This window comes from Vigna umbellata, chromosome 1, assembly GCF_029865625.1.
Source record: "Vigna umbellata cultivar VRB3 chromosome 1, Vumbellata_1.0, whole genome shotgun sequence".
Taxonomy (NCBI): Eukaryota; Viridiplantae; Streptophyta; class Magnoliopsida; order Fabales; family Fabaceae; genus Vigna; species Vigna umbellata.
Genome location: NC_142165.1, coordinates 63,228,996 through 63,256,532, shown reverse-complemented (window position 1 = coordinate 63,256,532; position 27,537 = coordinate 63,228,996). Strand labels below are relative to the sequence as shown.

The 27,537-nt window shown below is 32.5% G+C and overlaps 1 protein-coding gene across 3 annotated transcripts; it reads right to left on the bottom strand.

The window, feature by feature from the left end:
• Window positions 1-15,232: 15,232 nt before the first annotated feature.
• Window positions 15,233-27,250, bottom strand: LOC124846868 (uncharacterized). 3 transcript variants are annotated; one of them, XM_088104030.1, is made up of 12 exons: window positions 27,037-27,250; window positions 25,772-25,816; window positions 24,695-24,953; window positions 22,876-24,463; window positions 21,059-22,420; window positions 20,490-20,869; window positions 17,578-19,325; window positions 16,666-17,092; window positions 16,301-16,460; window positions 16,102-16,205; window positions 15,729-15,820; window positions 15,233-15,653 (listed from the first exon to the last, which is right to left on the bottom strand). In XM_088104030.1, exons 3-12 carry the CDS (start codon window positions 24,871-24,873, stop codon window positions 15,580-15,582), a joined length of 6,114 nt encoding a protein of 2,037 aa, XP_087960156.1. In that variant the 5' UTR covers window positions 24,874-24,953; window positions 25,772-25,816; window positions 27,037-27,250; the 3' UTR covers window positions 15,233-15,579. The 3 variants fall into 3 exon arrangements, with proteins under 3 accessions (XP_087960156.1, XP_087960155.1, XP_087960157.1); XM_088104029.1 differs by having other exon boundaries at window positions 24,695-24,937; XM_088104031.1 differs by lacking the exons at window positions 25,772-25,816; window positions 27,037-27,250 and having other exon boundaries at window positions 22,876-24,315; window positions 24,695-24,827.
• Window positions 27,251-27,537: the final 287 nt, after the last annotated feature.

Below are 27,537 nucleotides of genomic sequence, written 5' to 3'. Positions count from 1 at the left end.
AAGTAATAACTAAACTCCCCACTTATTTGAACTATGCTACCAGCCCTGTACTGAACCTACACATTTTTTTAAGTTGTTTCTGTTACTTGGGATGTATGTTTTGTTGATGTTACACCATCCTTGCTGAAAATAAATTTGTTTGGACATCATTAATAATTTTTTAATAGAAGACATGTATTTAGAACAAAGTCTACCCTCATGTGCAGAAGTCATAACTAAACTCCCCATTTATTTGAATTATGCTACCAGTCCTGTACTGAACCTACACTTTTTGTTTTTTAAGTTTATTCAGTGACTTGGGATGTATGTTTTCGGTGGCCTAGGAAGTTTCAAAACGGTGGAATAGCGCCGGAAAGTGCTCTGGTGAACAGTCAACGGCGGCGCTTCCGATGAACGTTGGAAAGTCGCTCAAACTCCAAAACCTCTTCACGCGACTTTTGGTAGGTTGGGCAATTTCGAAACGGTGGAACAACGCCGGAAAGTGCTTCGGTGAACAGTCAACAACGACGCTCTTGATGAACGGTGGAAAGTCCCTCAAACTCCAAAACCTCTTCACGCGACTTTCGGTGGCCTAGGCTCCTTCTCTCTCTAGGGTTTTTTAATCCCAAAATATAACTTTTGATTTTGAATTGAAAAAGTGAAACGCGCCACTTCAAACCCTTGTCTCAATTCATTTCCATGTCATTTCGGTTTTTCTTATTATTTGACAACTTGACCACTAAAAGAAGGACACGTGACGGCGTCAAAAGTTTGTCATTTTTTTGGGTGTCAAAATATCATTATCTTTTTAATAATCTCTCCAGATTGAGAAAAACTCGAATATTTTAAAAATTAATGTTAAATTTTGTATTTTTTTTAATAACTTTATAGAATTAGTGGTTAACAATTTCATACAAGTATATGGGTGATTTTTAAATTTTTGTAATATTTAAAAAACTGAAAAAAAAAACTTAAGATAAAAAAGTGTTTTATTTTATTTTATAACGAAGATATTAAAGAATAAAAAGAGTGTTTAACATTAAATCCTTATTAGTTTTAAATATTACAAAAATATCTAGATATGACTTCGTTTTTGGTGTTAACATTTATTTTCTAATTTTATTCTTTAGATAACAATATTTTAAATTAAAATAATTATTTTATCAATTTTATTCATTTTTCTATTTGACATTTTTCTAAATTTAATTATTTATTAATTAAAAAATTTATCTATAAAACAAATAAAAACTATCAACAATAAAATTATAAATATTATTTATATTTAATTTTATAATTATAAAAAAATAATAATTATTTTATTATCATAAAGAAAATTAAACACATAGGAACAATATATGTATTTTCACTAATAATAATAATAATTAATAATAATAATAATAATAATGTTTTTACTTTTGATTAATATTTAAAAGAAGTAAACACACGTTATACGATGCATATTTGTTTTCTGTATAAATAACAAAATTAGTATATTGAATACGTAAATCTAATATAAACCTTTCCTATTACACAGCATGTTCTGAGTATTTAAAGCGTGAGATGAACTTCCATTGTATGCGTATAACAGAAACGAAATTTTATTCAGAAAATTCAAAAATTATAAGAAGAATTCCATGAATGAGTGAAAAGCAGATAGCGAGGCAGAATCACGAAGACACACAATATGATATGATAAACTTTGGAATTGAATTATTACCAAAGCAAAAACATATATATATAAAAGGATTATTCATGTAACAACAAATTGTAAAACATTTTTTTCACCGATGTGAGTCTGGTGGAGGATTGTTCTAGCTTAATTTGGAGCAATAATTGTATTAAATGTTTGGGTAATTTTATTTATTGTTTATGATTATTCTATCTGAGTTAGAGAAAAAATTATTTTTTTATCAGATTGGTGTGATCTATATTAAAAATATAAGGAAAATTGTTAATTATAGTTTGGTTAGGTGTTAGCAATTATGGGTCAATTTCCCATACTTGTTCTTCATCAACCATTGCATTTTTCTCATCGACACCTTTGTCTCTGTTTCATGGGACTTATCTTTTCCAACGCGCCGCGTCCTCTTCATCTCCGATTCCGTCCCCTTCAGATATTTTCTGTACCCGGTAACCGCCGTGGACGGCGGCGCGTTACTCGTACATCTACGGCGACGCATGCTGTCGCACTGCATGCCCCAGTTGCTCACGTAGCCATGACCCACATAATGGCCACATTCTATCTCCTCCATTTTTCTCAGCCCTCGTCACCTTATTGATGTATATCGACGGCGGTTACGACGGCGAGACAAGGCCGAGGAGGAGACAAGAGATTTTTTTTAATTTTTTTTTTCTGGGGTGAGGAATAATAGGTGTGTCTTGGGGTTTATATAGAGAGGAAGAAATTTCTAAAAACAACACTAAAAAAACAAAGACAATTACGGCTTTAGGATGATTTAGTTAGCATTGTGAAATGGTGAAGTTGATATTTTATGAATTTAGGGGGAAAAAAGTTAAGAAGCCTTGTTTTAGAAAAACACAACAAATTTAGAATGGAAATAAGAGGGCCTTTGGAACTATAGGGCAAGATAAGGGAAGGGTGACCTTGAATTTCTCTATATAGATTCATTTCTTTAATTTCATAAATATTTTGTATCTATAATTTAAAATGGAACACAGTTAGAGGTGACTTAAAGTCGTGTATAGAAAGGATGATCTTCCCGTATACCAAAGAATTCATTGTCACTGACTTCTACCCATAAACCAAGAGTGCAACTAGAATATCAATTTATGTAGTACCAAAATCCTTTTGGATATTTTATTATTAGTCTTGATTGATGCTTTTTATGTTTTCATTTCACATTCGTGTGTCCACACTCACTTACCATAGTGATCACAAGCAACCTTAACATTTTTTAAAAGATTTTTACTTTTTCAGCTCTAACCGAGACAAGACTTTTGTTATACATGTTTGGAGCTCTCAACAAAATTTTCAAAAACATGTTATTTTTCCTTCCATGAATTTGATTTTCTCAGCATCCGATGTACAGACTTGACATTTGCTCTTCATTTTTTAAAAATTAAAGTTTTTAAGTACCAATTTCAGATATTGCTTAGAAATATTATTGCAATTAGTGACAAGATTTAAGAGAAATCATTCCTATAATCTTCATTCATTAGTGTAAAAATAGGATTTGACATCATTTAATATACTCTACTTTTAAGAAAAATGAAACCCATAATGATCCAGTGACATTTTTTAAAATATTGTATTACTATAGAGATTGATTTAACAATCACTTTAATTCTTTAAACAATATACATACTCTAACACTTTAATTCTTTAAACAATCGAAGCCTATAAAGATATGATCACACATTTTTTAAAATATTTACATAACTATAACTGTTCAAGAAAAATTGAAACCTATACCCATAAGTATATGATAAACTCTTAACTAAGGAACTAATTACAAAAAACATGACAAAACACGTTCAAGAATAATTAGAGTCATTTGTAAAAGGTGAATCCAAACTCTTATTTTTTTTAGCCATTGAAACACTTTTAGCACAGCGTGTTGTTGGCATGTCAAAAACAAATTGGACTGACTTGCCAACCGAAAACAAACTAAAATGCAAAACCCATCTCATAATAAGGTAGGTTGGCCCGCGAGTTTTAATTTATTTATTTTTACTGATTTGATAGCTTATACCCAATTTAAAATTATTTTTTTCCTTACCCAATTTTGTTCATGATATAAATGTATGTTGAATAATATAAGAGTACACTTTTCTCAAGAAAGTTAGAGTTCATATAAATCAGTTTATAAGAGTAATTGTTCACTTACCAAAATTCTCCATCAAGGATCCAAGAAGAATACTTTACCAAACATTTTAAAAGCTTTCAACAATTAAACATTCAAAAATTAACTTGTCAATTATCATCTAAAACTTACTACTTTCAAAGGTTAACAAAGGTTACTCCTTTAGTAAAGGATTCGTTGGTGTTGTGAAGTTAAACTTCAAAAAATTACAACAAATAATCTCAGATTGAAATATAAGACAACTGAATACTTATCAATGCATTGTAGAAAAAGAAAACAACTTTAGTTGGAGGTACAATTACCAACCAAAATTTAGAACAAGCACAATCATAATCCTCATATAATACTGGCAATTAATACATAACAAAAGTATCATGGTCGCCTAGTGTTGCTTAACTTCAACTTTCTTCTTTTGCCACAAGCAACATAGGGCACTGTCAGCATCACCCCTGTAAATTACGAGAAAGAATGCATTTTTTGTAAACAGGTAAAATATAGGAAGGAGTTTCAACACAAAAATTGGGACCTGAACACAAATAACAAAGACAATATTCAACATATTTATAAAATGAAAAGTGGTATTCAAAGTATGTTCATCATATTGCACTACATTAATTTTATCATCTTCATACCAACAATGAAACGAAAGAATATATACAAACCATCTCTTTTTCAAAGAATATTCATGGCTGATCACCCACATATAGTCAAGTCATCAACAACATTAGTTCTAACCAGTACAATCTTAATCTTCATCATGTTCCTTTCCACTATTATTAGATGCACCCTTAGAACAAGTGTTCCCCACTCTCCCATCTTTGTGGGCTTCATCATCATCTTCAATAATATCACACGGAACATAATTGAAAAAAAAAGTTATATTATTTATGAAAATAAAAAACTAATAAATTTTAAATTAGAAAAGTTAACATAACTATGAGCTCATGCTTGCAATTGGAAGTACAAATAATTGCTTTAACATTTTCTAACAATATAGACAACTTCTATACTTATTCAAAGTCTTTGATCCATTACTGAAAACATATTCAAATACAACTATAGTAATTGAAATACTTAGCAAGTCTCTAGTCATTACTATCAAATATAAAAAAACGTTAACTATTACTCTTCCACTATTTAAGAACATCCATATATATATATATATATATATATATATATATATATATATATATATATATATCCAATGTTAGTTGGTTCATGAGTGCATATTTATGTCCTCATTTGACCTTTAATATTAGATTTTTAATTGATTTTTGTACTTTAATAGAATATTTTAGTTAGAATTTGTTATAATTGAGTTTATTTAGGATTATATACTTTTAATGTGTCATATGTAAATCATAATATTAAATTTTTATTAGTAGTTTTTTGAAACTCAACAAGTTATGTAGATCATTGATAACGGTTGAAAAACCGTTATTTTTATACTTAATTTTGACCTTAAAAACAACCTTTATAACTTAGAAACTAGCTTGAAATCATGTTTTTGCTTAAGTTTTGGAAACAAGAGAGTTGCATGAGTTTTATGCTTGATTTTCCTTGTTTTGACATAAATTAAGATGAATTGGATGAAAGAAGTTGAAGTAGCAAGGAGTTGGCTCCGAAAAGGAAGGAAAAATGCACAAAAGAAGAACCGTTGCCACCGCTCAGCGCCATTTGCACCACTGAGCGCCAATCTGGCTGATGAGTACACTGTCTCACGCTTAAGCGCCACCGCTGAGGGCCATTTCAAGTATCGCACCTACCGCTGAGCAGCATTTTCACCGCTGAGCGCCAATATGGCTGTTGAATACACTGTTTCGCGCCTAAGCATCAACGCTGAGGGTCATTCTGAGTGCCGCACTTACCGTTGAGCGCTAAAACTGCCGCTGAGCGCCATTTAATTGGACTTAGGCCTATTTTCTGTAATTTTTAATAAACTATATAAGGGTTTAGTCGACCTAGGGTTCACATCTTTGGAGAGAAAGAGGCGAAATTACACTCCTTTCATCCCTTGGAGGCGGATTTTGGATGTGAAAGCTCTGATGTTCAACTTTTAGGGTTCTATCTTTCATTCTTTTCATTATCTTCATCTAGTTTCACCATGTTTATGGTGAACTAAACCTCCATTGTTGTAAGAAAACGATGTAATCCTTTGAAACTCTCATGTATTGAATTGATTCTTGATTATATATGTTTTACTTTATTAATTGTTAGGGTTTTTCCTCTATACTCTATGCATGCTTTGTTTAACTTATTCAATTGCATGATTATTGATTTTGTCGATATGGACACATACGGAAAAGTCTAGAACTGGAGAAATTCTCCAGGAAGCAATATTACCTAGACATAGGAATAGAAGGATCTGTTGTCTTAAGCTTCTGTGCGAGTGTAATGCATGAATAATTGCTAGGGAGACAAGACATTGTAAACTAGTAATTAGGATTAGGCTTTCTTCACCGAGACATCAGGTTTAAGGTAAATTAGAAAGTGACATTAACATTAATGAAAAAAGATGAATTCATGAATACATGAGATTAGATAGGATAAGTCGGAAACCCCAGCAACATAATCATTCCATATTTTATATCAATCACTTTTGCATCTTTCAATCTAATTGATCAAAACTTGCATTCATATTTATTTTCTGCAATTCAAACACAATGATTTCGTTTACAAATATAATTTTATCAAGAAATCACATAACTGTCTAGGCCGTGAGTCCTTTGGAAAACGATATTTGATCTTACCATTTATTATTACTTGATACGATTTGGTACACTTGCCGAAATGTTAACAATCATGTGTTCCAAAATGAATAAAGGAGACTCCACTAAAGGTAAATTTTGATTTTTATTTACTACATCTACTTAAATCCAACTGCTACATACTATATTTGTTACTTACGTACATATTAACTAAAATATTTATTTCTTATAAATGCCAAGAAAGCTTAGACAGATCCTGAACATCAATCTATTCGATCTCCTAATTTACGAAAATTTTGAGGATGTAAAACTATGATACTTTAAGTTAATAATTTCTTTTTAACAGCACACATAAACACATATATGCACACACACCTATATCAACACACACCTACATAAACATCCACCCACACACGCACCCACACACATGCACACACTCACATCCATACTATTAATGTACAAATATTAATTACTAACTTATTTATAATACAAATATTTAAAAAATGCAAAAATACACAAGTACAACTACACTTATATTTTCGCTAGTGTGTTATAGTATATTTAATCGAACATACTATGATGGAAGTATAATTATACTGAATATTAATGAAATCATAGAATATATATGGTAAATTAGTTAAAGTAGTTAAAAAGAAAATAAATGAATTTAATTATTATTTTTAATAGAGATATGTGTCATATGTAAATCATAATATTAAATTTTTATCTGTAGTTTCTTAAATCTCAACAAATTGTGGACCATGTGTTCTAAAAAGAATTAAGGAGACTCCTTAAAAGATAAATTTTGACTTTTATTTATTACATCTACTTAAACCAACTGCTACGTATTATTTTTGTTATTTTCATATATATTAATAAAAACATATACTTCTTATATATGGCAGGGAAGCTAAAACACATCCTAAATATCAATTTTTATTTGATTTCCTGATTTAAAGAAAACTTTGATGATGTAAATCATGATATTTTTAATTAATACTTTCTTTTTAGCAACACATACACACACTCACGCACACACCCCGACATACACACCCACGGACACTCCGCACACCCACACATAAACTTTTACCCATGCACACACGCACCCACACAAACATTCACCCACGCACGTAGGCACTTGTATGCACCCACACTTACACTATCAATTTTCAAATATTAATTACTTATATTATAATACAAATATTTAAAAAATATGAACTCCCAGGTGCAACGATACCTATGTTTTCACTAGTGTGTTATTGTATACTCAAACCTAATATAATGGAAGTATAATCATGCTAAATATTATTAAAATCATATAATATCTATGGTAAAGTAATTAAAGTAGGTAGAAAAGAAAATAAATGGATTTAATTATATTTTTCAAGTCATATGTAAATCACAATATGAATGTTTTTATTTGTAGTTTTTTAAAGCTCGACAATTTATAGACCATGTGTTCTAAAAAGAATTCAGGTTACTCCATAGAAGGTAAATTATGATTTTTATTTATTACATCTACTTAAACTCAATTGTTACATATTATTTTTTTTATTTGCTTATATATTAACAAAAAAATATTTACTTCTTATAAATGGCAGGGAATCTGATCTTGGAAAAAAAAAGATGATAGAGATTATTCTTCAAGAATAAATTTTGATGATAATAAAAGAAAATCTAAGAACTTTAAGTGATGACAAAAAGATATTAGAACTTGAATTTTGATGATAATATAAACTATTGAGCCTTTGTAATATATTAATAAATAATTCAGTTGTAGAACTTAGCTCCGAAAATAAAGCTGCATGCACAAAGATCATAAAGGAAAGTTTTTATTTATCCAAAAAGCTATGTGATAATCAATTAGCATTGATGATATTCCATCATCAAATTAAAATGAAGTTTCACACAAGAGACTTTGTGATGTTCGATGTTGGTAATTGATTATCATTGCAAAAAATGTTTTTCAGAAAAGGTTATGTGATAATGAATTATGTCTTTGAAAATTCTATTATCAGCGACAGTTGTGACTTGACTTTTCAGATTTTTGACCTAATTTTCAAATAAAAAGTCTATATATTTTGGGGAAACCAAATACCTAGGGTTTTTCATTTTAGAGGTTTAGGGTTGTGACTGTTAAGAAATCCTCTGTGTTTGTAAAAAGGGGCTTTGAAAAATCTAGTGTTGGTAGAACAATAACTTTCACTAAGTAGATTTTTGTGCAATTGAGTGTTGTTGTTATTACTAAGAGAAGTTGTTCATTCTTTTTTATTTAAAGGAAGTGTTTCATTCCTTGAGTGATTCAAGGAAGGTGTTCTCTAAACCTTAAACTCTTTCTTCTATGATTGTAGGTTTGATTATTATTTTAGTGATTAGTCAACTAATCCCTCTTTTAAGAGTGATTAACAACTGAACATAAGATTTTTTGATTTGAACTAGTATAAAAATACCTTATCCAATTTTCTCTATCCTTACTCTCTTTTTAATTATCAGTTAATTATCTTAAAGGAATAAACTTTTGTTGAATTAGATTTTAAAAAGGGAAAACTTTTTAAAAGCACAATTTTTATTAAGAAACCAATTCACACCCCCTACCCCTTCTTGGGTTTTTTCCAACGTATATATTCTACGCTACTACTCTAACAATTGGTATCAGAGATTGCTTTGATAGTTTTTCAAATTAAGTTTCAAATGGTTAGACAAAAAAAAACCTTTGCCGAGGGTGCTTCTATTAATGGACCTTCACTCTTTGCTAGTGAAAATTATCCTTTCTCAAAATTCAGAATATAGATCATTTTGGAGTCTAATGATAAAGGTGTTTGATATGCAATTCTAAATGGTTTTTTTTACCTACTGTAACTGTGAATGATATGCAGCAATAAAAAAAATTTTCTTAGTGGACTATTGAGGAAAGTAAAAGGGCTTAATATGATGTTACGACTAGAATTATAATTTCATCTACTCTAACCCTTGATGAGTTTTATAGGATCTCTATATGTAAGAGAGATGAGAAAACGTCGCAGATTTTAAGAGTAACACATGAAGGCACAAATTATGTTAAGCATATTAGGAAGAACTCATTAATTCAAGAGTAAGAGATGTTCTGAATATAGTAAGAGGAAATCATCTATGATGTGCAGAAGTATTTCACACACATCATTAATCATCTCATAGATTTAGGAATTTTTTTTGATAATAATGAGCTTAATATTAAAATTTTGAAATCATTAAAAAGGACATAGCAACCAAATATCATAGAAATCACTAAATCTCAATTCTATTTTGGTTGACACATAATACATTCATATTATATTTTTAACTTTTAGGTATCATGTCGTCTGATGTTGTTGGACATTATATCCTCTAGTTCATTCTTAGTTAGAGTGAACTTTGACAAACTACACAGATTTAGGTTTTAAAGATATTGTGTCAATGAAAGATGTACATTACACTTTCAGAACATACAAAGTGTTATAAAAGGTATATTACAATTTAAGAGATACAAAACTATTTCAAAGGACATATTTCGAAAAAAAATTCAAAATAGATGATGCAGTATATACTAAATAAGAGACTAACTTTTACATTTGTTATGAAAAGGAAAAAAAGATGATGGAGCGATAGTTATATATTGTGTTTCCTTTTATAATTGTGTGCCCCATAATTGTGTGCCCCATTCATAATTAGTTCATGAAATGGTGTAAATTGTGGCGGTTTTAATATATAAAAATGTCACTTTTTATTCTACAAAAATTCTTCAAATTACCGACAGAATAATTCATCGATAAAATTCGTCGTTAAATGAAATATACATTACCGTTGGTAAAATCTGATAGAAAAATTTGTCGGTAATTACCATGTTAAATTACGTCGATAAAATTTACCGACAATAATTTTACCGACAAATTTTTTAATTGTCGATAATGCATCGATAATTTTAATTTACTGACGAATTTTACACATTACTGACTGAATTTTGTCATCGGTAATATCAATTTTTATTGTATAACTATCATACTTTAAATGTTTCTCAATCATCTCTCTCAACCATACTTACTTTCTCAATTTGCCTCACCGATTATGTCACTTGATGGTTGTTTTTATCACAATACTTCTTCAATATGGTGTATGCTTATTTTATATGGCTATTTTGGTTAAATTGTCTTACCCGTACATATTATGTCATATTAGGGGAATATTATAAAGGTGAATATTATATTTTCAACATTAAGGAAATAAAGAACAAAAAAGCAACAAAAGTAAGAGGTTGATGGTTGTTTTAATCGAAGCATGTGTTCATGTTATACACTTATTTTAGTTTAATTATCTTATCATAACATATTTCCTCGTATCATCAAACTATTATACACAAAAATGAAGATATAAATGGTCCGTATTATATTTTTTTGAGAAATAAAGAACGAAGAAACAACTAAGGTAAGAGGTTGAGGGTTGTTTTAATCACAACAATTCTTCATTATGTTATAAGCTTGTTTTATATGGTTATTTTTATTGAATCATCTTGCCAAAAGATATTACATCATATCATCTAACTATTATAGTTTTGTTGGTACAAATTTTATGCAAAAAGTTTCTAGTTTTGTCCACAAATAACTGTATAAGAAGAGTTCACGAGTTTGTTCACCAAAAGTGTACGACAAGAGTTTGTGGTTTTTCAAAAATATATTGTTTGTTGTTTTGTTAAAAAAAATTACACAAGGATTTAAAAGTTATATATATATATATATATATATATATATATATATATATATATATATATATAACATAATTTATAAAAATCTACCGAACATGTGAAAAAATATAAATGAAAGAGAGATAGAGGAAAACAAGAAGATGGTGTTGTGACCTTTGAAGATGTTGGAATTGGTCACTCTATCGAAAGCTATGAATTGGGTGACACATTAGAGAGGAAAACTTTTAATCCATATAAAACGTACAACTCGCAACGGACAAAATGTTGCCAACAAAATAATTGACAAAGAAAAATTCCCCACGAGATGATAAACTAGAACCTGTAGGCTTTGTTCTATCACTTTTGTCATTTCATTTATTTGTACTTTAATTAAAAAAAACAATGAAACAAGATTCTAAAAGAAATATGAAAGTCCTATATCATGACAAACTGTTTTCTGATGTATGTTATCGCAGTAAAAAAAAACCTATTACAAAGACACCCGATTGTAGTTTTGGTTGTAAAGAATTTTACGAAATCAAGTACAAGAGAGCTTTACAGTTTTGCCAACAAAAAATTGTACGAGAAAAGTTCATTGCTTTGTCCACCTAAAGTTGAACGACATGAGTTTGCATTTTTCTTCAAAAAAAAGTTGCACAAAGAAGATTTCTCGTTTTGTCCAATTCATATTTAGAAACATAAAAAAATAAGCTTTATGGAAATGTACATGATAGATGATGTTTCATAAGATTTGGAGTTGGTGACTCTTAGAAGGTATGAATTGTGTGAAACCCCAGAAAATGGTATTTTAGAAGTGGTGGTAGTCTAAAACTAGCGAGACTCGATTATTTTAATATTAAAGGGTTTTATTATAAATAATTTTGTTATAAACGAGTTTCATTATTTTAAAACGTATCATCTCTCTAGAAACTACTTTTCTAGAGTTCTCTACCATCTCTCTAACCTTTCTCACTCTTGGATCATTTATTCGACGATCAGGAAGTGCCTAGACGATCCTTGCGTCAAGGGCAACAATCTCTATCGATCAATTTCTTGTTTTGAGCTGGTAAGTCATTTCCTCTCTTTCCTCCGTACGTTCTTGAACTATGATCATGCGACAAATTCTGTTTGCATGTATCTAGTAGCTTTTCTCTTCAATTCTTAGCTCAAATTAGGTTCTAAGGTTGATTTCCTATCACCAATTGGTGATTTGTAGGGTTTTCTAGAGTTGCCTTGCGGTGCAAGCATATGTCGGAATTGCGTTGAGCTGTGTTGTTGACTAGAGGTAAGGGAGAGGTAAGGGAAGATAGAGTTTCTTTAATTTATGTTAATTGTGCATGTTAGAGAAGGTATGAATATTGAAATATTTGAGTAAAATTATGTTCTATGATTTGGAAGTATAGAAATCAATTATGTGGTAGATGTTTTGTGTGATGATGATTGATGTATGCTATGTGGAATCTATTATATGTGTTTTGGTGTTGGATTGGGTATTGATAAAGTGAAGTTTAATGATGGAATTATTTGGAAGCAAGTGTTAATCTTGGTTATAGGTTTTTGGTTTAAAATGAGGTCTTAGGAAGTGAAAACTGTGAGAGAAGTCTTGTGAACTGGTTTGAAGTATATGAAGTCTGTTTTGAGTGTGTGGTGAGTGGTTAAGATGTTTAAAATGGATGAATTTGTGGGGAGAAGGTGTAATGATAGATAAGGTAGAGTTATACTTGGTTTAGAGTTCATTTTGAGGAAGTGGAGTATTGAAAATGAGAATTAGGGGATAGAGTTTCAAATGGTCAGTTGTAATAGTTTAGTTAAGTCAATTGTGACTTGTTTAAAGTCTTACCTTGCTGAAAAATGTGTCAAAAGTGATAAATCTTGAATTGAGTCCTTAGGTTGTTGAATTATAAGTTTTGGGGTAGAAATTGGTTCATAAACACTTTAGATTGATGTTATGAAGGTTTAGAATCACTTAGTCAAGTCTAATTAGGTATATAAAACAATCTAGAGGTGTTAGAAGTTGGGAAAAATAGACAGAATTGGTAATTGGAGTTTGAGTTGTATAATTCTGCAAATTTTCGTTCTTCAGATTATGCAAACTCGCTGTGTGAATCCATTCGCACAGCGAGTCACCCTGGCGAGATGCTCTCTTCTAGGGTATTCGCACAACGAATAGACGCGATGTGCGAATGGTTTGAGAGGGTTGCTCTCTGTTTGATGATCCGCATGGCAAATTGGGGCGCTATGCGAGGGGTTTAGGGTCTGATTCAATTAGGAGTTTATTCGCATAGCGAGTTTAATCGTTGTGCGAATGGTTATGAGGAGTGGGTCTCTGTTTGAGGATTCGCAAAGCGAGCTGGGTCGTTGTGCGAGAAACTTCTAGATTCGCTCTACGAATGTGTGCGCTGTGCGAATGATCCAGGTTCAGTTCACTCTTTTCTTTTAGTCTTAAGTTGTTTTAAATGAATTGTTGAGTGTAATATGAAGTATGTTTGAGTTGTCTTACATTACATCATTGATTATTGTTATGAGTTATGTTCCAAAGTGAAAGTTGGTGATTTCAAGGTATGTATTTCAAAGTATGGTTGATGGACATAATTCCATGAACCCCACATAGAGGTTACATGATAGTGCCCTATGTTGTGATCCAAAGTGAATTCTCTTGTTGAGATTCAAGTATGTTTAGAATGAATGCAGGAGCTCAGTCTTGGGGGTTATCCTGAAACTCCAATGGTCTTTAATTCTCAAGTAGAGAGGATTGATCCATGTCGTGAGGAGTAGCAGGAGGTCCTAGTTTTGGGTGCTTCCAATATGATCCAAGGTGAGTGATAATGGACTAACCTCGTGAGTGTGGTAGGGTGAAACCCATTGACAATGGCTTTGCAAAGCAGTATAAGCCACCACGAGTGCACGACCCGCCATAGCTCGACAATCATTCTAAGTCCGGATAGTCCATTCATAATAAGTGTTAGGCATAAAGGGTTTGATGATTGTGTAGTGATATGTTGGTTGTATACAACATGTTTTAAATGAGTTTATATATATATATATATATATATATATATATATATATATATATATATATTCTCAATTGTAAACTAGCTCACCCTTGTATTTTCTGTGCTCTGTCTTTGTTTGTGGTTTTTCTATTGCGATGATTACCTTAATGGTGTGAGCTTAGGGATACAATCTTTTAGTTGACTTAGCGGGAGGTTGGGAGTGAAGCTTGCAAAGTAGGTTCTACTCTTATTCTTCAGGTGAAGAATTTTATTCTTCAAAAGATCTGTAATTCTGTTATATCATTATTAATGTAAGATTCATTTTAGTAGTTTATATTACTAAATTGGATGTTACAAATTGTGTGAAACCTGGAAGAAGAGGGAGTGAAACACGCAACTCACGGACAAAATGTTACCATCAAAATAATTCACAGAGAAAAATTTCCACCCAAGGTGATAAACATTCTGATTTTGGCGATAGTGTAGTTAAAACAAAACCTATTACTAAGAAAGATTTGTAGTTTTATTGGTAAAATTTACGAAGAGTTTGTCATCAAAAAATCGTATGAAAGAGGTTTACAACTTTAAAAATTGTTAGGGAAGAATATTATATGATATGGCTTTGTAGTTTTATCCACAAAAAAAAAGCTTTGTAGTTTTATCTACAAAAATTTGGGTTTGCAGTTGTGTTCAACCAAAAAATTTTAAAAGTTAAATATATATTAAGAAATATAAAAAGTAAACTTTATAAAAAAAATACATGCGCAAAAGTTAGTTAGGTTTGAATCCTTACCAATGCACCACACTAACAAACCCCAACCAAGTTACAAGTTTTTCATTAAAAATACACAAAAATATCCATATAAATTCTACAAACAGCACAGTATATCATTAAAACAATAAATTAATAAAATTATAAAATAATTTATTATCCAATAAAAATTATAACACTACCAAAAAAACATAAATTAATCTACTATAATTTTTTATTATTATTTTTGATTTTGGATTTTACCTAACTCATGAAAAGAATGCTATCATAAACCTTTCAAGTATTACTTTATTGACTAAAATTCAATTTATCCAACAGTGGGTTCATTATAAAGTAATTAGAATACATTGATCTTTCATGCACAGGTGTAAATATTGAACATGGAAAGATTATCGTCCCTAGACCAGAATAGTGTTGCACATCGACCCAGTTGATACATAGCCAATTTCTTAAGCATGTTGGCAGATGTATCTTCTCACCGTGCGTGCGTAGAATCTGGTAACGTCTCCGCCTCGGGAAAATAATCACATAATTTCCAGTTGTAAGAATAGCTTGCTCTCAGCCAAAAGAGGAGTACACAAAAAAACTATCAGCAAATAAAATTTCAAGATCAAACTTTTCCTTCGTATTTGTTGAGTTTGCGATCATGCAAAATACTGGCCAGGGTGTTTCTGCAAGGTCCCTCTACAAAAACAAAATTGAAATTAGGTTGTTCTTTTAATTCCTTTCATAAAATCTGATTGAGTCGTAATTACTTACCTCCAAAAACAGTATGAAGATATTGAAGATCATCAACTGAGCAAGCATCTATTAAAGCATAGACACCCGGTCGTAGAGCTTCATCTACTTCTCTGTAATTAACTATGCAATAATTAATATTTGTAATGGTTATGGTCATCTACATCACTCTATTAATACTTTCTACTTGCTATTCAGTTCAAAGATATGTATGAGCAAGACAGACATTATATAGATGAATTGTTCTAGGCATTTAGATGCATTTTCAGAAGGACAACGCTTAATAAGAAAATCAAACAGAAAAGGGGCTCTGCAGTTTGATGGAAATGTAATAATCCTCAACTGGTAAACTTTTGACAGAATGAAATAACTAAACAGTGAGACGTAAATAAACCTTCTGATGCCACTTCTCTTGGGACCATATCCTGAACAAACCCGTATGTAATTGGATAAAAACAGAGAACATTGACGACTAAAGATATCTTTTTTCTGTTCTATCTGCATCATGAATACCAAAACAAACGGGTGTAAGCAAAAGGAGATTAGTTTGTTAAATTAAGGCCATAATTCATTTAAATATGGATGTCACAAACCTCTTCATAAATTCTTCTCATAAAACAGGCACATTTTAATTCCTCATCTGAAGAAAAGCAACCCTTATTCATTTTTGATTCATCATCAGAAACTGTCTCCAAGCAATTAAGAAGAACAGCAACAGAAGCTTCAAGATGGGCAACACACTGTATGCACTCACTGGAATGATTGTAAAAAATGCACAAGATGTGGTTAACAATAAGGCAAAGGAATATCTAATTGTCAAGATTACAATAGCACATTGCAGATAGATGCTATCAAAATACATCAAATATATATTCCATAGCAAATGTGTCATTTCAAGCCGTTCAATAATGAGAAGCTGTACTTTGTTGAGCGATTTACAAGATAAAATAAAACAAACCTTGGACGATGCATAATAATGGTACACAATAGTTGACAAGACACAATGAAGAGGCTAACTAAGAACTGGTGATCAACGTGGCCCACTCTCTTTACTGGATCACAAATATGCTTTTCTGAAATCATCAATGGTTCTGATGGACCAGGCGCTTTAGTAACTCTAAACTGACAAACATTCTGAAAGAGTACGGCAGGGATATGTAATATTTGACCCACATCCATTGGGAATTGAGCCTGTTTTCTAGAAACTGTAACCAGTACTTCAACACCCATGAGAATGGCTGACCCAGGATCAGGAGTACTGACAACTGTTCCAGATGCCAAGTTATCATAAAAAATAAGGAGGGTCTGTAAATGCACAATAATGTTGAAAACAGCAGATACTAAACTCTGACTGTGTCTTTTAATCATCTTCAAGCCTTTCCGACCTTCAAAAAGAAAAAGTTGTCATTAAATAATGATAATATGAATGTATTGCCTTATTCACCATTTTGCATTGATTCCATCCAACATGCGATAGTCTTTGTTTGATAACCAGGTACTCGTCAATTTAGGTTTGCTTTAAGGATTAAAGGAATGAATTCAGGACAATGTTTTTAAGTAACAGGCAATGTTACGATTCCCAAAAAGTAATGTCAAAGACAACATAACATATCAGTGAGCGAGTTAACCATTATCTAAAAATGACTTTCATAAGGAAAAGCATGCAGATTTGTGTTCTGAATAAAACTGTAATAACATTTTAGTTAATATCAACTGAAATTTACAAAATTTCTAAAGTGAATCGGAATATAGTATTCATGTAATGACTTTAAGTACAACTAAAAGGATACAAAATAAAGGATGTAATTTGCAGAATTTAATTAAATGATTAAAAGAAATGTTAGTTCAAAATAGCCATGTTCTTATTTACCTGAAACAAATTCAAGAATCATTCTGAAGCAATCAATGCCACCTGCCACAACTGACAAAATTTCCTCCCCATCTTTACTTGTTTTTACATCATAAATCACAGTACATCCTTCTAGAATACCTACTAGAGATCTCTCAATGACCTGTATAGTAGACAAAAGATGCAGCTCAGATGACTTCTCTATATATGCTTTGAATGACTTCCGCAGCCTGGTTCTAAATTCATCCAAGGCAAAGCAGTGCAATTCAGTAGAAGAATAAGCTTCAACTGATCCACAATGAAGTGGCTTTGCACTTGACTGTCTTTCATGAAAGGTTAGTGTTCGCCCTTTTCCTTGCAACAAAATGGACTTGCCTATTGCCCTCATGTGAACCTGAATCAATTCTGTGTGGACTTTTCTAGAGGATGTAGGATCGGTAAAAGGAAAATAACCCACCAATTCTCTCAAATAGCTGCAAGCGCCATCAAACAACAGCAAAGCAGATTGTTGTGGGACCACAACCATCTCTGCAAATTCTAGTAATAGGAGTTGTGAAATTTCAATGAAAGTAGATACAAGACTAGAAGGTAAGAAACGATCATTTCTATGCAAATTTAACCTCAAAAGAGATGAGAAAGCAATTAGCAGTTGTCTCAGCAATAAAGCTATCTCAGGGTGATCAGCTTTTACCAAACTTCGTAAAAAATGCTTATTTAGACCCTGTGGCTCAGAGTAATCCACCCCGGCCAAAACCCTGGCAACAGAGTTTTCACCTTTTGGATTCAAAGCCCTTCCTAGATCACTGAAACCCTTGGAGACATTATCAACTGATAAAGTAAAGCAAGTTACAGCAGCTTTACATTCATTTTGTGGACCAACTGAGGTATTAGCCTTAGAAACAACAACTTTAGGTGCCAAATTGGTTAGTGACAAAGACACCTGCATCACTGGATCTTCAGAATGCTGCGTACTATGTGAACTATTGGAAAGTTGGTTACTCTCAACAAGAAATTTGTTCACAAAAACATCAGAAAGCTCCATGAGAAAAGATATACAACTATTTAGTTCAGAGGCATGATCACTTTTCAAGATCAATAATTGTTTTTCATCAATATCTTTAGCATCTGTTAGGCCAGTGGAAGATGTGAGGCCCCACAACACTCTACTAAAGCAACAAACTGCAGACGACAATCTAATGATGTTTTCAATGGTAAGACCAAATCCCACACTGACATTATGAGGGGAATTGTTAATAGAAACAAGCAAACTGTGTTTATGCTCTTTCAAATTCTCAGCCATAAAGGTTAAACATTTCAATGCCTCAAGCTTGGGGGAGTTCTGAGAAGATGGAATCAAATTATTCTCTTCATGGCAAATCATATGATTAGAGATCTCTTCACATGACACTTCAGCTTCTTTATTAATGGAAAAAGCATTTACACTTTGATATTTACCTATGCTGGACAAGACATGTGATGTGTAATCCAACAAGGAAAACATCATAGATTTACATAAAATAATATCTTTTGCAGAGAATGCCTCTGTAATCCCCACAACCACAGATAATGACTTTGTAATCCATAAAACTGGGAATGAACTTTCAGAAACAATTGTGTTTGGTAATGATTGAATAGTCTCCGCCTTCTCATAAAATCCAATTAATATATACCATAATGCCTTCCGACACGAGACAAATAATCTTAAGTACTCACAATAATAATCCTGATGCACTGTACACTGAAAATACAGAAGAGCACTGACAAGAAGCCTGCAAAATTTAAGTAGACAGAACTGAGAAGGAATCATTTGTTTCACATAATAAATTTCAGACAAATCTTTGGGACAAAAAACTGAAGTATGTGTGAAAGCATTTTTATCACAGGTAAAGGATTTCTTTCTCTGCAGTAAGGGTAAAGGAATGTACCATAAACAAATTTTAAATTTTCTGTGCAAAGAGAGAGAGTTTTGTCTTTTCATCCAATTACTTTCTTGCTTCTAAACATATAAGACAAATATAGAGTTGTGAAAATATAAATAGAAAAACAATGTTAGTTAGTTGGCTGTTGATAGGTTAGGTAGTAGCTGAAGTAAAATTAATTACAAACAGTGACAAGTCTATTAAAATAAAAGTAACTACTTGAGATTAAAAACAGAGAAATATATTTTTAGGGGGCTATTTGGACCCTTCTCATGTTCTACTATTTATATTGATAAAGAGTTGATACATAGGGAGATGGAAGGTCAAGGAACTGTCCTAGACCGCTAGGTACAGTAAGTAGAGATAACCCAACACACTGCTCCCTACTTTAGTCCTTCTGACTACACTAACATAAGTAGACTTAATAATTATTCCAACACAACTCATCAAAGAGAAAGGACTCTCTCCGACCTACACATCAAAGCATAGGATTGTATTTGGAATTAGGACAGGAAGGAAAGTAGAATTAGTTAGGAATTAGGACAGGAAGGAAAGTAAAATTAGTTAGGAATAACTATAGTAGTTAGCCAATTAGCTAGTAATTGAGGGTTATTTAGATAAATAAATAGGAGGATGTAGAAACACACATTATGAATTGTTAGCATTTGGGAATTGAAAAAGTACTTAGTTATTAAAAGGGAAACATCATTCCAAGATAATTTTTTCCTGGTTATGTTCATTCTCAATCAACAAATAAAATCATCCATTTAGTCTCTTTATTTTACATTCCAGGTTCCTATTAAATTAGAAATAGATAATGTTAACGGCCTCAATGTGTCTGCTGCTATTAAGACTTTTGAGCTCTTTAGCACTCTATTTGCTTTTAGTTTTTGTCTTTTCACGGAATGCCCTACCTCAACATTAGTTGAAAATTTTCACCTTTATAGCACACACAAGTTCTTTTCTCTATCTGGACAAGCTACCATAAGGTATCCAACAGAGAGATGAGTGTACCTTTCAAGGTTGAAAATACAAGTCATGAGATATGAAAATGATCTTGCATTTATATCTTGCATCCAACATAAGAGATCAAGTAAATGGTGGCAATCTCGAAAAACTTTGTCTGTGACAGGGAAAGTCTTTTCTTCTTTGCTGATATCCGCAGGAAGTTTGCTGTCTAAATGAGTGGTTGAACTTTCCACAGCAGAACAATCAACCTGAATCTCTTTATTCTCATCAATAAGCACTGTTGACTTGTCAAGGGAGCTTAAAAACTCAACCCAATCAGGCAATGACCAAAGATTCACATCAGTACACAGAACATTACTAAATAATGGAAGTGCAGATTTCTCTAAAGCATCACAGAATATTGAGGCCAGATTCCTGTGGACAAACTGAAACAAAAATATGAAATGAAGACATATAGGTGTAACTTTATCTTTCTCAAAATATCACACCAGAGCATTAAACAAGAAACAAATTAAAGATGGCTATAAACCTAAACCAAATACTGGAAAGATTAAATATGGGTGTTTGTGTGTGAAGGGTAAAAGGAACTGTGTATAACAAAAGGAGGATCTTACTTTTTGTTTATAAAAAAGTGAATCATTTAAAAGTTCTGATGATATTTGTGACAAAGTGACCCTCTTGAGCAGCTTAAATTTGTCAATGTCTTGCACACCTGACTCTTGAAATCTACTTGTTACACTTTGAAGGTAAGTATGGAGTAAATGTGAGAAGAACTTTTTCATCTGCTTCTTTGAAGCATGGTTGCTCCAAACATCAACACTTTTGCAAAGATTAGACCAAATGAGTGTTTGCAATGACTTTCTGTCAGCAAAATAAACTCCTAGATCACATTCGTTGCTTTGAGTAGCCACAGAAACTACATCTTCAGAAGTTACACATTCAGAAACAAAGATTGGGGATTGAAACACACATGATAAATTTTCCATAATAAAATTAGTAAGTCCAGCCGCTTCTTCCTTCAGTGTGTTGATTTGGGATCTATAAGGCTTCTGCAAATAATGCTTCTTTTGCATATACTTGAACGATATAATCTGTTTATTCACGTCAACAAGCCTTCGAAGAGCCATAGATTGAAAGATATAGATCAAAGGGGAAGAATCATCTGGGCCATGTTTAAGATATATGTCAGAAATAAATTTCATAACATCAAGGAGGGAACCTGAGGGTTGAACAATCCAAGAAAAAAAGCCGAAGTCTATCTCATCAATCCTGTCCATCAACTCCCAAGCGGAATATGCTGTGTAATCTACCACCTCTGCAGACTTTTTTGGCAAATCAGGAGGCATAAGGCTTGCTTGCCTATATAAGGTTTGGCAAGACAAATACAACTGAAAGAAGAACACAAGAACCCATTGGCTGGACATACCAAATTTCTTCAAAAATTTTCCCTTTCTAACCACTCGATCAACAGTTTGACCTGTGACAGAAGAAAAGAACTTGCAGATTGTATCTGGCTGCTGTCCAACTAGAATACTCAAGTAGGGACGCATTAATTCCATAAGTTCTTTTATGGAAACTCCAAAAAGATTGCGGTTACCATCAGTGACTGTCACCGAACCAAGCACTAAACAATATAGTCTAGATAGCCCTCTACCAAACAGTTCCACTTGCAGATTAAAAAATTGCAATTTCTTGCCATCAACCAATGGACAGAAATCTTTCATCCACATGAGAGATTCTGAAATATCATCTCTTATCTGTCTAATACACCCACACACCTGCCCTTCTGGAATAGATTCAACAGCTTTATAAATGGCATGAATGAAATTCTGTGAAGATAACAGCCTTTCAACTGCTTCAAAATGAACTTCATTAGACAGAAATGTCAAGAACCTAGAAGAACTTTCTTCAGTATAACCCTTAGGACATATAATAAGCCTTATAGCTTTGCACAGTGCTAAAATAGCAACTTCCACCTATAGCATTTCAAACATGTAAAGAACAAGCCTGATTTCCATCCAAGTCTTGGAGGACAATAAGAATAATAAGAAGCAGAAAAATACAACATAAGCTGAATTAAAGCAAAAATACAATAGTTTATTAAAGATTTCCCTTAACCCGAACATCATCCCCCTGCCCCATTCAAGTCTTGGAGGACAATAAGAATAATAAGAAGCAGACAAATACAACATAAGCTGAATTAAAGCAAAAATACAATAGTTTATTAAAGATTTCCCTTCACCCGAACATCATCCCCCTGCCCCATTCCAAACATCATACCTAGAATAACACCAAGAGACTAAGATACAAAGGAATAAAACCACCAACAAAGAGGAACCATGCAGAACCTTTGAAACATAACTTGCTCTACAGGGATCTGGTGAGAAGAAATAAAATATAAATGACCAGTAATAAAAATTTTATTACGAACCTGGCGAAGTTGACTGTAGAGATGAATTGTTTGGCACTCCAGGGCAGGTATAGCACAAGGTAATGAGCATTGATCAAAAGCATTCCCCAAATTGCAATTAATGGCAGAGAATGACAAGATAAGAAGCCATAAATTTACCAAGCCTTCACCAATAACCTCATATTCAATCTGCAAAAGATATCCCATAGCGACTAGAATCTCATTAACAGGCAAACCATATATCTCCATCTTGTTAGTTGTATCATAATTGGAGAAATGAAGTACACTAGTAGAACTAGTTATCAGTGTATTAAATATTTTCTTCAAGAAATTGAGACAAGCTCCTCCAGATGTGTCTTCTGTTCTCAAATAAACTTTCTCTCGCATAAAACTAGCAAGCAAATTACCAACAGACTTTAGTAAACCATGAAGATCCAACAACAGGGTATTGGCATCTACTTCAACTTCAATGTAGGCATTAATCTTCAGCAAAAGGGGTTCCATAATCAGTCCAAAAAAATTAAAAAGTGATTTTTGAATGTCTGCAGAAATAGTATTTGAGTTAGAATGTTTTCCAGGCACTGGTTGCCTTGAATCACCTATTTTCTCTGTTGTCTTGAGCCCTTCATCCAGTTTGAATTTTCTTGCTGAAGTAGCATATAAATGAAATAACAAGCCTAAGCTACCCATTGCCATAGCATTCTTCCTAGCTATAATTCTATTGAGTACATCAAATAAATGTCTAGTATAACTCTTAATAGTTGTTTTTGAGTCATTTGATTTTTCATCACATGCAGTAACATCATTTTCTGAACCATGTAGGCTTAAAAACTCAGAAATATGCACTTGATGAAAAAGGCCATGAGAAAGAACTTCTTCCACTGCCTCTTTTAATCTTGACGTCCAAATGGGATTACTTCTATTAACCCGAAGATGCAACTCACTAGATAAATGCAACAACGGCTCAAGAAGTTTATCCACAAAATTATGAAATCCTTTCTTAGCTCGCTGGACACTCAACTTAGAGAATGGCAGAAGCACTGACCAGAGAAAGCGTTGTGCAAGAGCACCGACATTGCTGTCATCAAGGCTATTGTTATAAGTTTTCAGCACAAGATCAAGCAACACCTTGGTTGTGTCAACCCACAATTCCAAGTTTTTATTTGACAACCCACCATGCGACAAGAATACCAACGAAACACAATCAATAGCGGTACCATACAGTTTAAACCTTTCTTCGGATATAATAACTTCTCCTGAACTAATACAGGTGTCTTCTAGCAGTGACAGAAAATCTCTGGCAACAAACTGAACAGTTTGTAGGAGGTTCCGGGGCATACTCCAAGAGCCGTGAAACTTCAAAGACTCCTGCAAGCATAACTTGAATATCTCCCAACAACGAATATCCATATATGCCTCAATCCCCTCGAGCTGTGGTGTCTTCCCATCGCCCCAGTTTTTCTTCCCATTTGGAGGAAACAGCAATGTCACGATCCAATCATTAAGGTAAGATATTAGTCTTGGAAATTTTATAGTATTACAGTCCTGACAAGCGCCAACACCATTTTCCACACTTGACCGCACAAAATTAAATGCCTGATTAACCTTACTGCACTAAGACATACTCATTGTGAAGAATAGAAAAAAAAAATATCTCATTGCCCATTCGAATAGCCAATAGAAAATGGAAAAAACAGATTAAATATTGTTGAAGATGACTCGCTATTAAAACAGTTCAAAATTTGTAACACCCTCCTCACGCACACACGCATTGTCCAAAGCATTGATATGAAACTTTTGTGATACGAAATGAAAATATGATTACAAAATAGAAAGTAACCTGGAAAGATCATTGTCTTTGTCTTGGATGCAAAGTATGAGTTGAAGATTGTTCCAGGGACCGTGACGCTTCGGAGCAATATCAGAACGGTGTCGTTTGGAAGAAGTTTGAGGTTCGGCATCGAATCTTTGTTTTCGCTTCTGATTTTGCCTCTTTAGATTTGCTTTCAAACCGGCCATGGTCGAGCTTTCTTCGAATTGAAAGGCTTCAGACTTGGTATGGTAATAAACCCTAAAATCTATTCTGCGCAGGGTTTAAGCTAGAACTGTCAAGTCAGCGCCATTAACAAGATTTGGCCCTAGCCCATGTGGGTTGGGGCCAAAAAAGCCCACAGGGCCAAAAAAAAATCTTTTATTGAAAAAGCCTCCAAGGTTAAAAGCCCCCAAAGTCCTATGGGTCAGGGCCAGTCCATGGGCCTTTTTTTTACAAAATTTATGTACAAAAATATAAAATCATCATATCAAATTATACCAAACAGATCACTCACACAAGGCATTATGCAGGCACCAAAGAATAAAAAATCTAGTCAAATCAATCCTGCATCCTTTTTTGGTACATGGATATCAGGGAGCAGCCAGTTAGTACCAAGAGAAAAACATCACCATGTTTCATCCATCAATTACTACTAAGATAAAAATAAACAATGTTTCATTTGTCAGATTCAGTACAAGACAACACCAGAGTCATTGCTCATTGACATCCAGAGATGTTTCTTCTCCACAAGCTTTATCAACACAACATAAGTATATTAAATAGATCCAAATCATGTTATTAAATATGAACCAACTAAGTTTAAAGGTCACAAAATCACTATTAAAATCATTATAGCTAACAACATAAAGCATAATATGAAAAGACAACAACATATTAAAATCATGATATTAAAATTATTTATCCATATATGAAAAGATAACAACATAAAGCATAATACCTAATATGAAAATTCAAACAAAAAAAGAATGTTATCTTAATAAGAAAAAAAGAATATCCCACCCATTCAATACTCAGAATGCAGGCTGCAGGAGTTCAATAAAACAAAAGGCAGATAAAACAAAATGGATCATTAGTAACATTTACCCGTTATGTTTTTATCCCGTGGAGTAGCAATCAAAAGTGCAATACCTGTTAACAGAACAAGCAGTATATTGGTTGTCCGCGTTTAAAACTTATAGGTAATCAACAAACACAATATTTAAAAAACGAAACCAACCAAAGGAGAACAACAGCAAATTAACAATATAATAACATGAAGGAAAAAATTACTAAATTTATTGAATCTGAAATTGAGAAATGATAAAAATTACATTGAATAAAAAGAATACTTCTTCTTGAAGCTTAAATTTGTTTTCTTGTGAAAGTTATCTTCTTAAAAAGGAAAATACTATATCCATATGATGCATATCATGGAATAAAGAGACCGGTCAATCTTATAAATTATAAGTTATAATGCAGTGTTCACTCAAATGGTTATAATGTAGTGTCATATAACTCTTTCCTAATGAAAATGACACATCAACTTTTCATTTTAACCTATATTCTCTAGCCAATTTCAAGGTTAACCACTACTCACCCCCTCATAAAGTTATGTAAATATCATTACACAATCTGGTTTTCTGCCATCTGAAAATGATATTCGGATATCATCTAAGATATTACCGTCCTAAGATATCAAAAGTGCTCATCACTTCACACTCATAACATATCAAACACATTTTACTGACAAGGATTAATAAGAACATTTAAGAGATTATATTTGTACATTTTATGATCCGCCACATTGAATTCCTGCCAGTCAAAGAAGGGAGCTGAGAAGAAATTTTTTTTTCACCAAAATCCTAAAGGGGCAACTGAGATAATGGTGGGTCCATTTTGTATGACACTTGGTTTCCTAATATCCATGCACCAAAGTTGCAAAGGAAGAATGTTACGCATACAGACAAATTTTTACATACTTTCCTTCAACAAAAAAACAATTAAACCCTTGACCTTTGTCTACGAATACATTGGATAGCATTTTCTGCAATCAAACAAAATCAATATCCAAGAAAACTTTATGGGAACCAGTTAACAATTTTTATTTAAAAGCCACAATTTCTGACACCATTTGTTTGAAAATTCTCAAAACATAATCAACAATTAGCACTTTGATGGGAGAGACTATATATCTATATATCTATACATACAATTTTGTTACTTGCTTTAGGTAAAAAAAGGGAAAATGAAATTCTCAGAAAAGGAATCTGCAGGGGTCTCCATAAGTGATTTGGTAGCTTATGAATCATTGATGAAATGGGACACAACAATCTTTAGAAAAAACACGAAAGTATTTGAAAGAAGCTAACCTTGATTCTTCTTCGCCGCCTGTACCACCGCTGCCGTCAAGAGCTGTTGTTGACTCTACTTTGTGTTGTCGTCCACCATGCGCCGCCGTCTTCCGTCGACTCTGTACTGTCGTCTGCCACCTACCTATGCTGCGGTTGCTAGCTCTTAAGCAAGTGTTTGAAAGAGAATAATTCAGGGTCGAAAGAAAAAATACGTCGTTGGGGGATACGGGGCTAACCCGGCCCTAATTTAATCAGAGCCTCATTTTATGGGGCTTTTGGGGTAAAAGCTCCCTAATACATGGGTAAAAAAATGGGCTAAATTATAGGAAAGGCCAGGGCTGGCTTGGTGCTAAAAAATATATTGATAAATATAACAGGTATCCATAACTTAAATTTATAATTATAATAATAACTTAAATTTATAATTTCTAATTTATAATAATAGTTAAATGTTTATAAATATGTTAATTATATTATAACTAAAAATTTTAATAAAAATTTTTCAATATAAAAATTGTA